Here is a 13,378-nt window from a genome sequence, read left to right as displayed (position 1 = left end):
CAACCAAGATTGTTTTAGTCAAATATATATAATTATTATTTATATATAAATACCTATATATATATTATTAATGTGTTTGAGCCAATCTGTTGTGTTGTGACAAGGTAGGGGTAGTATACAGAAGATAGCTCTATTTGGTAAAAGACCAAGTCCATATTATGGCAAGAACAGCTCAAATAAGCAAAGAGAAATGACAGTCCTTTATTACTTTAAGACACGAAGGTCTGTCAATACGGAAAACGTTTCAACCTTTCTTCAAGTGCAGTCACAAAAACCACCGCCACAGGAAAGGAAGTCCCAGAGTTACCTCTGCTGCAGAGGATACGTTCATTCGAGTTACCAGCCTCAGAAATTGCAGCCCAAATAAATGCTTCACAGAGTTCAAGTAACAGACACATCTCAATATCAACTGTTCAGAGGAGACTGTGTGAATCATGGTCGAATTGCTACAAAGAATTGCTACAAAGAAATCACTACAAAAGGATACCAATAATAAGAAGAGACTTGCTTGGGCCAAGAAACACGAGCAATGGACCGGTGGAAATCTGATGGTCTGATGAGTCTAAATTTTAGATTTTTGTTTCCAACCGCTGTGTCTTTGTGAGATGCAGAGTAGGTGAACGGTTGATCTCCATATGTGTAGTTCCCACCGTGAAGTATGGAGGAGGTGTGATGGTGTGGGGGTGCTTTGCTGGTTACACTGTCAGTGATTTATTTAGAATTCAAGGCACACTTAACCAGCATGGCTACCACAGCATTCTGCAGCGATACTCCATCCCATCTGGTTTGCGCTTAGTGGGACTATCATTTGTTTTTCAACAGGACAATGACCCAACACACCTCCAGGCTGTGTAAAGGCTATTTGAACAAGAAGGAGAGTGATGGAGTGCTGCATCAGATGGCATGGCCTCCACAATCACCCTACCTCAACCCAAATGAGATGGTTTGGAATGAGTTGGACCGCAGAGTGAAGGAAAAGCAGCCAACAAGTGCTCAGTATATATGGGAACTCCCGCAGGGCTGTTGGAAAAGCATTCCAGCAGAAGCTGGTTGATAGAATGCCAAGAGTGTGCAAAGCTGTCATCAAGGCAAAGGGTTGCTACTTTGAAGAATTTTGATTTGTTTAACACTTATTTGGTTACTACATGATTCCATTTGAGAGTGATAGGAACGTAGCTGTACCCCCACTACTTCAGCTCTTTGTGGCCCTACGGTTCTATGCAACTGGATGTTTCCAGATGGTGGATGGGGATCTTTTTGGACTCCACAAGTCAACCGTCTGCAGGATTGTAGTTCGTGTCCAGTGCTATTGCTGGTCTGAATAATCTGTACATAAGGTTCAATCTTAAAGAGGAATCAGCAGCTGGATTTTACAGGAGAGCTAGATTCCCAGGTGTACTAGGGGCAATAGACTGGACACATTCCTATTCCCAACCCTGGTGGCAAGAATGGAGAACTATTCCGTAATCGGAAATACTGCTCCATCAACGTGCAGGCTGTCTGTGATGACAAAGGTCAGCTCACCAACATCGTAGCTAGATGGCCAGGATCCACCCATGACAGCAGAATCTTTGACAATAGTAGTCTGTGTGCAATGCTGGAAAGGGGGGCATTTGAAGGCCACCTACCAGGTGACAATGGACATGCCTGTCGTGGGTACCTTATGACATCCCTTTTAAAACGCCCAGACACCAGAAAAGAGAAAATACAACACCTCTCATCCTGACAAGAGGATAGAGAGTTTTTGGAGTGTGGGAAAAAATATTCCCGTATCTACAGGAGGGGTTCTGCACAAAGATGGACACAACACTGACAATCATTATTGCAGTGGCAGTTCTGTATAACTTTTGCAAGAGACAAGGAGACGAGCTATCTGAGGAAGACCTACCTGAGGAGAATGGAGAAGATGGCCAGGTGCAACATGCTGCCAATGTAAATGGGAATGCTGTGAGGAGAACCTTGATTGAGAACCATTTCGCTGCCTTAGGTGTGTATAATGTAACATTGGTAACATAAAAAACAATATTATATTTTGATCGCCACGTACAATTGCTAATTAAGCTATCTGTATTAAAATGTATTATTAAGACTGTTATTCTCAATACCATACAGGGTGGAACTGGAAGCACCAGAACACAAGAGTGGGGACAAAACTGGAGGACAACAATTTGCTTGGGAAAGCATTGTTTTAATAAATAATAAAATATATACATATATATTTACACAGTGGGCATTTTGTTTTCCTAAAGGAGTTTCTGAATTTGCAGTAGCTCTTTTTGTAAATTCAGGACCTCAATCTGCAGTATATTTCTCTCTCTCTCCAGCTCCAAAACATCAATATGAGCTTGGTTTATGTCAGTTCTGGGGCGTTTGCTTGGCCTGTCTGGTGTTTTTGCTGCTGGTGCAAGATCCAGGCACTGCTGTTTCTCCACAGCACAGGGTGTCAGCTCAACTAAAGGAAAGAAAGAAAATGTATTCACTATTAGTAGGCTATTTACGTGCCCATGTTGTAAAATACTTTAATTGGGGCTTACGATATTCCCAGCCTTGGGTATGAATGATGATGTTTTGCAATATGCTGTAATGGGGCTGATATTGGTAACATTGTAGTGAAGTAGAATTAATATTAGTTTTAACTTGCATTATAGTAATTGATATTTACCAGTTATTTATGCTTACTAAATATTGGTGGGTTGACTTGTCCATCGTCAGCATTGGGGTTATGGAGGGACAAACAGCTGGGGAATCATCTTGCATATCTTCTGGGAGAGTGGATCAATTCCCTTGGACGGAGGGCCCCCTCGGTCTGAAATAGCCCCCGCCTCTCCTCTGCCACATGCTTTTTGGCTTTTGCTTTTTTTAAATTCCAGCACGCCTTCATCCGATTTTGGTCCCTCTTCTCTTTAATCCGTGTCAATCCATTAAATCTGTTGCATAAAACGGGTCAGGTATTTCCTTCTTTTTGACAGTCGTGTTGAGTCTTTTTATCTGCCAGTACATTACTAAATTCCTCCATCAGCTCCGACAAGTTTTTTTTCATAAGCGGAGAAATTTGAACTTCTTTGACATGCCATGATCAGGTGGCTAGCGAACAAATAATAAAGGGCTAAATAACGCTAAGTAAATCAAATCAAATTTTATTTGTCACATACACATGGTTAGCAGATGTTAATGCGAGTGTAGCGAAATGCTTGTGCTTCTAGTTCCGACAATGCAGTAATAACCAACGAGTAATCTAACCTAACAATTTCATAACAGCTACCTTATACACACAAGTGTAAAGGGATAAAGAATATGTACATAAAGATATATGAATGAGTGACGGTACAGAACGGCATAGGCAAGATGCAGTAGATGGTATCGAGTACAGTATATACATATGAGATGAGTAATGTAGGGTATGTAAACATTATATTAAGTGGCATTGTTTAAAAACTTCTTGCCACTATAGGGGGTGCTGTTTCGCATTAGCATAATTTGCTCTACAGATTAAACTGCCTAGTACTCAATTCTTGCTCGTACAATATGCATATTATTGTTATTATTGGATAGAAAACACTCTCTGGTTTCTATAGCCGTTTGAATTATGTCTCTGAGTGAAACAGAACTCATTCTACAGCATTTTTCCTCCCAGTGAGTGAGAATTCAGTAATCTTGGCCTCTGGTTCCAGATCAGTTTTAAAGCCCCTGTAAATCCTATGAGGATACAAACACTGCCCACGCCTTCCTCTAGATGTCAGTAAGTGGTGACAATTTGAATGGAGTCGATTGCGCAATCAGTGCCTCTATAAATCACCAAATACCGGAAGTAGCGTTCTTTTGGACCCTGCACTCAACGCAAGAAGGACGTCGGACTGGGCTTTTTCCAAGCCTTGGTTTAGCCAGTAATATAGCGCCGGTCATGTTTTTACTCGTTATAGGTGTTAAAAACATCATAAGGTAGTTAATTTAAACCGTTTTATAGCAATTTATATCCGTTTAGTGCGATTTTGAGGCATTTCTATGTGATGCTCTTTGACGCGCCGGGCACGTTTCGGGGTCCCGGTCGAACGTTAGTGGGCATTTCGACGGACAGAGGACATCTTTCGACCAAAAGAAGATTAGACCCAAGAAAGGATACATTGCCCAAGATTCTGATGGAAGAACAGCTCATAGTAAGAAATATTTAAGATGATAAATCGTTGTTCTGTCGAAAAATGTTAAACGTATATTCCGCCATTTTGTTTGGTATAGCTTCGCTTGGCGAACCCTGTATTGCACAGTAAGGATAATTTTAGAAATGTAATTCAGCGATTGCATTAAGAACTAATTTGTCTTTCGATTCCTGTCAACCCTGTATTTTTTAGTCAAGTATATGATTAGCTATTGATTAAACTAGATCACTCTGAAAGATGGCGGCCGAAATTTTCAGGCTTGTTTTGCTACTATTTTCATTGTATAACCACGGTTTTTTATGGCTAAATATGCACATTTTCGAACAAACTCTATATGTATGTTGTAATATGATGTTACAGGAGTGTCATCGGAAGAATTCTGAGAAGGTTAGTGAAAAAATTAATATATTTTGGTGTTGATAACGTTATCGCTCCCTTTGCCTTCAATTCATGCTGGGGTAACGTTTGCACATGTGGTATGCTAATATAACGATTTATTGTGTTTTCGCTGTAAAACGCTTAGAAAATCTGAAATATTGTCTGAATTCACAAGATCTGTGTCTTTCCATTGCTATGCTTTGTCTATTTTTATGAAATGTTTTATGATGAGTAAATTGGTAATACACGTTGCTCTCTATAGTAATTCTAGTCGAGTTGTGATGGTGGGTGCAATTGTAAACTATGATTTATACCTGAAATATGCACATTTTTCTAACAAAACCTATCCTATACAATAAATATGTTATCAGACTGTCATCTGATGAGGTTTTTTCTTGGTTAGTGGCTATCAATATCTTTATTTGGCCGAATTGGTGATAGCTAGTGGTGGAGAGAAAAAATGGTGGACAAAGAAAAATGGTGTATTTTGCTAACGTGGTTAGCTAATAGATTTACATATTGTGTCTTCCCTGTAAAACATTTTAAAAAACAGAAATGATGGGTTTATTCACAAGATCTGTATCTTTCATCTGGTGTCTTGGACTTGTGATTTAATGATATTTAGATGCTACTATTTAATTGTGACGCTATGCTAGCGATGCTAATCAGTGTGGGGGGGGGGGGGGGGGGGGGGGTGATCCCGGATCCGGGGTTGAGGCTCGTGAAAGGTTAAAGTGGCTAGTGATACATGTATTACATAAAGATGGCAAGATGCAGTAGGTGGTATAGAATACAGTATATACATATGAGATGCGTAATGTAGGGTATGTAAACATTATATTAAATGGCATTGTTTAAAGTGGCTAGTGATACATGTTTTACATGTATGGCAGCAGCCACTCAATGTTAGTGGTGGCTGTTTAACAGTCTGATGGCCTTGAGATAGAAGCTGTTTTTCAGTCTCCCGGTCCCTGCTTTGATGCACCTGTACTGACCTGGCCTTCTGGATGATAGCGGGGTGAACAGGCAGTGTGTAACGATATTCGTCTTCGGATGAATAGTAGTCATCGGACCAAAGCGCAGCGTGGTAAGTGTTCATGTTATTTTTATTAGAACAGAAACACTAAACAAAATAACAAAGAGAGTGAAACGAAAACGCAGTCCTGTAAGGTGCAGCAACACAAAATAGAAAACAACTACCCACCAACACAGGTGGGAAACGGCTACCTAAGTATGGTTCTCAATCAGAGACAACGATAGACAGCTGCCTCTGATTGAGAACCACACCCGGCCAAACACACAGAAATAGAAAACATAGAACACAAAACATAGAATGCCCACCCCAACTCACGCCCCGACCAAACCAAAATAGAGACATAAAAAAGGAGCTAAGGTCAGGGCGTGACACAGTGGCTCGGATGGTTGTTGTCCTTGATGATCTTTATGGCCTTCCTGTGACATCGAGTGGTGTAGGTGTCCTGGAGGGCAGGTAGTTGGCCCCCGGTGATGCGTTGTGCAGACCTCACTACCCTCTGGAGAGCCTTACGGTTGTGGGCGGAGCAGTTGCCGTACCAGGCGGTGATACAGCCCGACAGGATGTTCTCGATTGTGCATCTGTAAAAGTTTGTGAGTGCTTTTGGTGACAAGCCGAATTTCTTCAGCCTCCTGCTGCGCCTTCTTCACCACCCTGTCTGTGTGGGTGGACCAATTCAATTTGTCCGTGATGTGTACGCCGAGGAACTTAAAACTTTCTACCCTCTCCACTACTGTCCCGTCGATGTGGATAGGGGGGTGCTCCCTCTGCTGTTTCCTGAAGTCCACGATCATCTCCTTTGTTTTGTTTTGTTGACGTTGAGTGTGAGGTTATTTTCCTGACCACACTCCGAGGGCCCTCACCTCCTCCCTGTAGGCCGTCTCGTCGTTGTTGGTAATCAAGCCTACCACTGTAGTGTCGTCTGCAAACTTGATGATTGAGTTGGAGGTGTGCAATGCCACGCAGTCGTGGGTGAACAGGGAGTACAGGAGAGGGCTCAGAACGCATCCTTGTGGGGCCCCAGTGTTGGGGGCCTCACCACCTGGGGGCGGCCCGTCAGGAAGTCCAGTACCCAGTTGCACAGGGCGGGGTCGAGACCCAGGATGAACAGCATTCTCACATAGGTATTCCTCTTGTCCAGATGGGTTAGGGCAGTGTGCAGTGTGGTTGCGATTGCGTCGTTTGTGGACCTATTGGGGCGGTAAGCAAATTGGAGTGGGTCTAGGGTGTCAGGTAGGATGGAGGTGATATGGTCCTTGACTAGTCTCTCAAAGCACTTCATGATGACGGAAGTGACTGCTACGGGGCGGTAGTCGTTTAGCTCAGTTATCTTAGCTTTCTTGGGAACAGGAACAATGGTGGCCCTCTTGAAGCATGTGGGAACAGCAGAATGGGATAAGGATTGATTGAATATGTCCGTAAACACACCAGCCAGCTGGTCTGCGCATGCTCTGAGAACGCGGCTGGGGATGCCGTCTGGGCCTGCAGCCTTGCGAGGGTTAACACGTTTAAATGTTTTACTCACGTCGGCTGCAGTGAAGGAGAGTCCGCAGGTTTTGGTAGCGGGCCGTGTCAGTGGCACTGTATTGTCCTCAAAGCGAGCAAAGAAGTTGTTTAGTCTGTCCGGGAACAAGACATCCTGGTCCGCGACGGGGCTGGTTTCCTTTTTGTAATCCGTGATTGACTGTAGACCCTGCCACATACCTCTTGTGTCTGAGCCGTTGAATTGCGACTCTACTTTGTCTCTATACTGACGCTTAGCTTGTTTGATTGTCTTGCGGAGGGAATAGCTACACTGTTTGTATTCGGTCATGTTTCCAGTCACCTTGTCCTGGTTAAAAGCAGTGGTTCGCGCTTTCAGTTTCGCGCGAATGCTGCCATCAATCCACGGTTTCTGGTTGGGGAATGTTTTAATAGTTGCTGTGGGTACGACATCGCCAATGCACTTGCTAATGAACTCGCTCACCGATTCAGCGTATTCGTCAATATTGTTGTTTGATGCAATGCGGAACATATCCCAATCCACGTGATCCACGTGAAGCAATCTTGAAGCGTGGAATCAGATTGGTCGGACCAGCGTTGAACAGACCTGAGAGCAGGAGCTTCCTGTTTTAGTTTCTGTCTATAGGCTGGAAGCAACAAAATGGAGTCGTGGTCAGCTTTTCCGAAAGGAGGGCGGGGGAGGGTCTTATATGCTTTGCGGAAGTTAGAATAACAATGATCCAGGGTTTTACCCTGGAAGTTCGTTCAGGGCCATCGATGTGTCTGCTTGGGGGGGAATATATGCGGCTGTGATTATAATCGAAGAGAATTCTCTTGGTAGATAATGCAGTCGACATTTGATTGTGAGGAAATCTAAGTCAGGTGAACAGAAGGACTTGAGTTCCTGTATGTTGTTATGATCACACCACGTCTCGTTAATCATAAGGCATACCCCCCCGCCCCTCTTCTTACTAGAAAGATGTTTGTTTCTGTCGGCGCGATGCGTGAAGAAACCAGCTGGCTTGTCCGACTCCGATAGCGTGTCTCGAGTGAGCCATGTTTCCGTGAAGCAAAGAATGTTACAGTCTCTGATGTCTCTCTGGAATGCTACCCTTGCTCCGATCCGATCCATTGTCCCGGGTGGTGGGCAAAACACAGGATCCGCTTCGGGAAAGTCGTATTCCTGGTCGTAATGATGGTGAGTTGACGTTGCTCTTATATCCAGTAGTTCCTCCCGACTGTATGTAATAAAACCTAAGATTACCTGGGGAACAGGAACAATGGTGGCCCTATTGAAGCATGTGGGAACAGCAGACAGCAGACTGAATGTAATAAATAACACGTAATAAACAACAACACGTAAAAAAAATAAAAATACTGCATAGTTTCCTAGGAACGCGAAGCGAGGCGGACATCTCTGTCGGCGCCGGAAGTAATGACAATAATACATTATATTTTATGCTAGCCGGCTTGGTTTATAAACTAGATAGCTACAGTAGCTAACGTTAGCTAATGAATTAATTTTCTGTCTAGTAACATTACTGGCAAATAACAGATTTTATTTCAAATCTTTCATGATGGAGTTCCAGCAGTGCTACATAGCTACTTCGCTTCAACTCACGAAATACCTCATATATTGGTGTAACATGTCACTAATCATAGTTTATTAATGCAACCGCTGTGTTAGATTTTTAAAAATAACTTTACCACCAGATACAGCTTGGGTTATTGTGAGACAGCGCTCACCAACACGGCGGAGAATAGGCATCAACATATTACACAGAAATACGAAATAACATCATAAATGTTGTCTTACTTTTGCTGAGCTTCCATCAGAATGTTGTACAAGGAGTCCTATTTCCAGAATAAATCGTTGTTTGGTTTTAGAATGTCCATTTCTTCTGTCGAATTAGCAACCTTGGCTAGCATTGTGGCGCGAACATTCCCATCATCTCTTGGCGCAAAGAACGGAAAATTCCAAAAGTCCCATTAAACGTTGAATAAACTGATAAAACTCGGTTGAAAAAACCTACTTTATGATGTTTTTCTCATATGTATCAAATAAAATCAGAGCCGGAGATATTCGCCGTGCATACCGAACGCTTTTCAGAAGACAATGTCGAGGTCCCCCGCGCGCCGTCGAAGACAAAGAAAATACCGGACCTGTCACTCCAAAAGCTCTTATTCGGCCTCAGATCAAGCTAGACACCCCATTCAACCTTCCACTGCCTGTTGACATCTAGTGGAAGGCGTATGAAGTGCATACATATCGATAAATAAAAGCCAGTTGAATAGGCAGGCCCTGAAACAGAGCCTCGTTTTCAGATTTTTCACTTCCTGTATGGAAGTTTGCTGCCAAATGAGTTCTGTTTTACTCACAGATATAATTCAAACAGTTTTAGAAACTTCTGAGTGTTTTCTATCCAATAGTAATAATAATATGCATATTGTATGATCTAGAACAGAGTACGAGGCCGTTTAATTTGGGCACGATTTTTTCCAAAGTGAAAACAGCGCCCCCCTATTGACAAGAAGTTTTAAAACCGTTAATCATAGATTTACTGATCCAGATTTAAAATTAAGTGGTGCAACACATATCTGATTAATTATAAACCTAGATTCACAAAACCTAGATTAGCTCTAACCCCAGATTAATTTAAACCATGTTGGTGGAACCCACCCACAATGTTTCAAGTTCGTTGCAGACAGACCATCTGTAGCCAATGTGATTTGTAGGATATTTATTTTTATCAGGATATTTTCTACCTGCAGGCTGCAATGTTTTTATTTGTTCGCTTTATGTAGGTTACTTTTACATAGTTGGTAATGGCAATAGAAGTTACTTTTTAGGTTTGTATCATTTTCATTTAGATTTGGATAGAATTTTGATTAACCACGATAATGATTTTGAGATATGAAGCCGTTATTATAAATGAAATTAAACTGTTTCACGAAAATGTGCATATGAAAACCATAGCTGGCATGCAGATAGGTAGAAATGGTAAGATAAATTGGCATTCCACATGAGAAAGGTTACCGACTCCTCGAGTAGCCTAATACCGGCAACTTCAGGAGAGTAATGGCAGAATCTGTGAAAGCCATTAGTAGCGGGAGGAGAATAGTTGGGTCAGGTTAAGATGTTTTCTTCTGGTTATCTAGATCTCTGGCGCCCTCTTGAGGCATCAAACCATAAGCTTAAGGTATCAGACAAGCTCAATGCACATAGTTGATTTTATTAAAACACATTCTATACATGGAAAATTTACAAATTTAAAAATGTTGTGCAATCAAAGTGTCCAAAGAACAGACGACTTTCGGTCGACAAAGATTTTTTTAAGTTTGGGACAGCCCTAACAAACTGGCTTTATTTACAAATTACAAATTACAAACAAATTAGTAACAATCAAATAATTAACAACAACCCCATGTTCAAGAATGGCCTTTTTCCTCGCTCATTTTACGTAATTTTTTTAATTTTTAATTTATTTTTTTACCCCCTTTTCTCCCCAATTTTGTGGTATCCAATTGTTAGTAATTACTATCTTGTCTCATCGCTACAACTCCCGTCCGGGCTCGGGAGAGACGAAGGTCGAAAGCCATGCGTCCTCCGAAACACAACCCAACCAAGCTGCTTCTTAACACAGCGCGCATCCAACCCGGAAGCCAGCCGCACCAATGTGTCGGAGGAAACACCGTGCACCTGGCAACCTTGGTTAGCGCGCACTGCGCCCGGCCCGCCACAGGAGTCGCTGGTGCGCAATGGGAAAAGGATATCCCTCCCTAACCCGGACCCTCCCTAACCCGGACGAAGCTAGGCCAATTGTGCGTCGCCCCACGTAAATCCCGGTCGCGGCCGGCTGCGACAGAGCCTGGGCGCGAACCCAGAATCTCTGGTGGCACAGCTAGCGCTGCGATGCAGTGCCCTAGACCACTGCGCCACCCGGGAGCATTTTACGTTATTTGAAAACTAAATCATCAAAATATTGTTATTTTTTAAACAAAGCGATTATTATTATTATTATTAAATTACAATTATATAAAAGTCCCTTGGATATTCTCACAGATGTATTATTAATTATGTTATTAGCAGGACAATATACAGTTGAAGTCGGAAGTTTACATACACCTTAGCCAAATACATTTAAACTCAGTTTTTCACAATTCCTGACATTTAATCCTAGTAAAAATTTAACGCAGGGCCGACAGACAAGGAAAATGGCCATTCTTGAACATAGGTTGAGATATTCTTACTAATCTGCTAGAGAACCAGTTCGGATTTTAGTGTACCTTTTGTATGACTGAAGACGTTAGTGAGAGGTCTGCTTTAATGTTTAATCATTTCTGCTCTCCAAATTCATATTCATTATATAAATAGCGTTCAGTGTACAATGATACCTTTGTTTTTAAGCCCTGGATTTCTAGCCCCTTGATATTATTGTTGGATCTGATTTTAATAGCTAACATTTCGATGGCCATAATAAATACATATGCCTATAGTGGACAACCTTGTTTACTCCTCTTGACAGATTAATAGTTTCAGAGAAGTAGCCATTATTTACTATTTTACACTACAGTATATATACTATATTTAACTTTAACCCATTGTATAAGAGATTCTACAGAATTGAAATGTTCCAGGCATTGATAATATAAATTCCAGTCGTACTTTATCAAAAGCCTTTTCAAAGTCAGCTATGAATACCAGTCCTGGTTTCCCAGATTTTTCCATAGTGTTCTATTGTTTTCAGTACTTGTCTTATATTATCTCCAATGTATCCTCCTTGTAAAAACCTGTCTGATTAGGATGAATGATATCCGACAATACCTTTTTAATTCAATGCGCTATGCATTTTGCATCACAACACTGAAGTGTATTTTTTTTAACGGACTGAATCTTTATATTTACCATTTGGGTTCTGTTTTAGTAATAATGAAATCAGACCTTCTTGTGAGTATCTGATAATCTAACATTTTTATAGGACTGGTTAAAATATGCTAAAAACAGTCCTCTGAGTACATCAAAAAAGGGTTGGTATACCTAAACTGGTATGCCATCTAGCCCTGGAGTATTCCCAGAATTAAAGGCTTTAATTGCACCAAGAAGTCTCTCCTCTGTAATTTGGCCTTCACATGAGTCTTTCTATACAGATGTTCATTTTACATTATTAATAGAAAAAAATCCTAACAATTCACTTTGGTTAGTGAAGATGTAGGAGACTGAAATGAAAACATATGCTAAAAGTACTCTGCTTCCTCTTTCAAAATAAAATTTGGCGAATCATGGGTGAATGTTGTTTGTTACAAGTTTCAGTAAATAATTTATGGTAGCATTCATATGTTGAATAAGTTTTTTTGCATTTTTCCCCATATTCCATCCAGTTCGCTTTATTTGTATAATATATTACACTAGATCTTTCTTGAATAAGTACCTCCATTTATTTTCCCCCTAACTTATTCTGTGCCTCTATGGTACAGTTTGTATTGCTATCTATCTGTACTTTTAGTCCTTCTATTTCCTTTGTTAAATATGAACTCTTTTGACCTAAATTGCTTTTGTTTTAAAGATGAGGATTGAATTGCATGGACTCTAAAAGGCACATTTAAGTGTCCCATACAATAAGGGGATCTGCTGTACCTATGTTGTCGGAAAAAGTCAGTTATAAATTATTCTGTCCTAGTTAACTTGTTTTTATCATCCAATAGGCTTTGATAAAATGTCCAATATCCTCGCCCATGTGAAAATTATGTAAGAGTATCATGCCAATTATTTGATGGTCTGACCGCATTCTGTCTCCTATCAACACTTTTTTATTTTTTTTTATACTTTTGGTGCTGTAGTATCTGGGATCTACATCTGTTTATATTAGTTACTATGCTGTTACTAAGCGGTGATGTATTACGACAGTGTTACGTTACTACACCTAATAGGAAATGCACATGCGCACTAGTGTGCCCGGGAACTGTAGAGCACGAGAGGTTTTGACTAAACGAAAACTAACTGTACTCCCGTCTCCTGCCTGGTCATTTCTCCACAACACAAATATTACAGTGGCGACGAGGTGATTAAACTTCTTTAACGGACATTGCTTGAAGGGAAGAATGTTGCGTGAGTAATGAAACTCAAAATAATTACGTAATTCGTCAGTTATTTTTTATTTTCTTTCGCCGGTAAAAAAAGGCTAAGCACTGCTAGCAGGTACAGTGTTCAGGAGCTGCCAAGTAGCAAGACTATTGGAGTCCAGAATAGCGACACTGCCCTCTGGTGGTTAAATAAAAAAACTGTCATTGAACCCATTGAAATTAGGCGATCTCAGTGGAGAAATATTGTCAA

The 13,378-nt window shown here is 41.1% G+C and overlaps 1 protein-coding gene across 1 annotated transcript in view; it reads right to left on the bottom strand.

The window, feature by feature from the left end:
* Window positions 1-1,923, bottom strand: part of LOC120018563 (LIM domain kinase 1-like) — a 97,571-nt gene extending 95,648 nt beyond the window's left edge. The window contains exon 1 of the mRNA XM_038961777.1: window positions 1,889-1,923. Within this exon, the coding sequence (XP_038817705.1) occupies window positions 1,889-1,923 (35 nt within the window). The remainder of the gene's footprint in view (window positions 1-1,888) is intronic.
* Window positions 1,924-13,378: the final 11,455 nt, after the last annotated feature.

The sequence above is a fragment of the Salvelinus namaycush genome, chromosome 23 (assembly GCF_016432855.1).
Source record: "Salvelinus namaycush isolate Seneca chromosome 23, SaNama_1.0, whole genome shotgun sequence".
Taxonomy (NCBI): domain Eukaryota; kingdom Metazoa; phylum Chordata; class Actinopteri; order Salmoniformes; family Salmonidae; genus Salvelinus; species Salvelinus namaycush.
The sequence above is the reverse complement of the archived record's forward strand: the minus strand, read 5'-3'. Positions and strand labels throughout refer to the sequence as shown.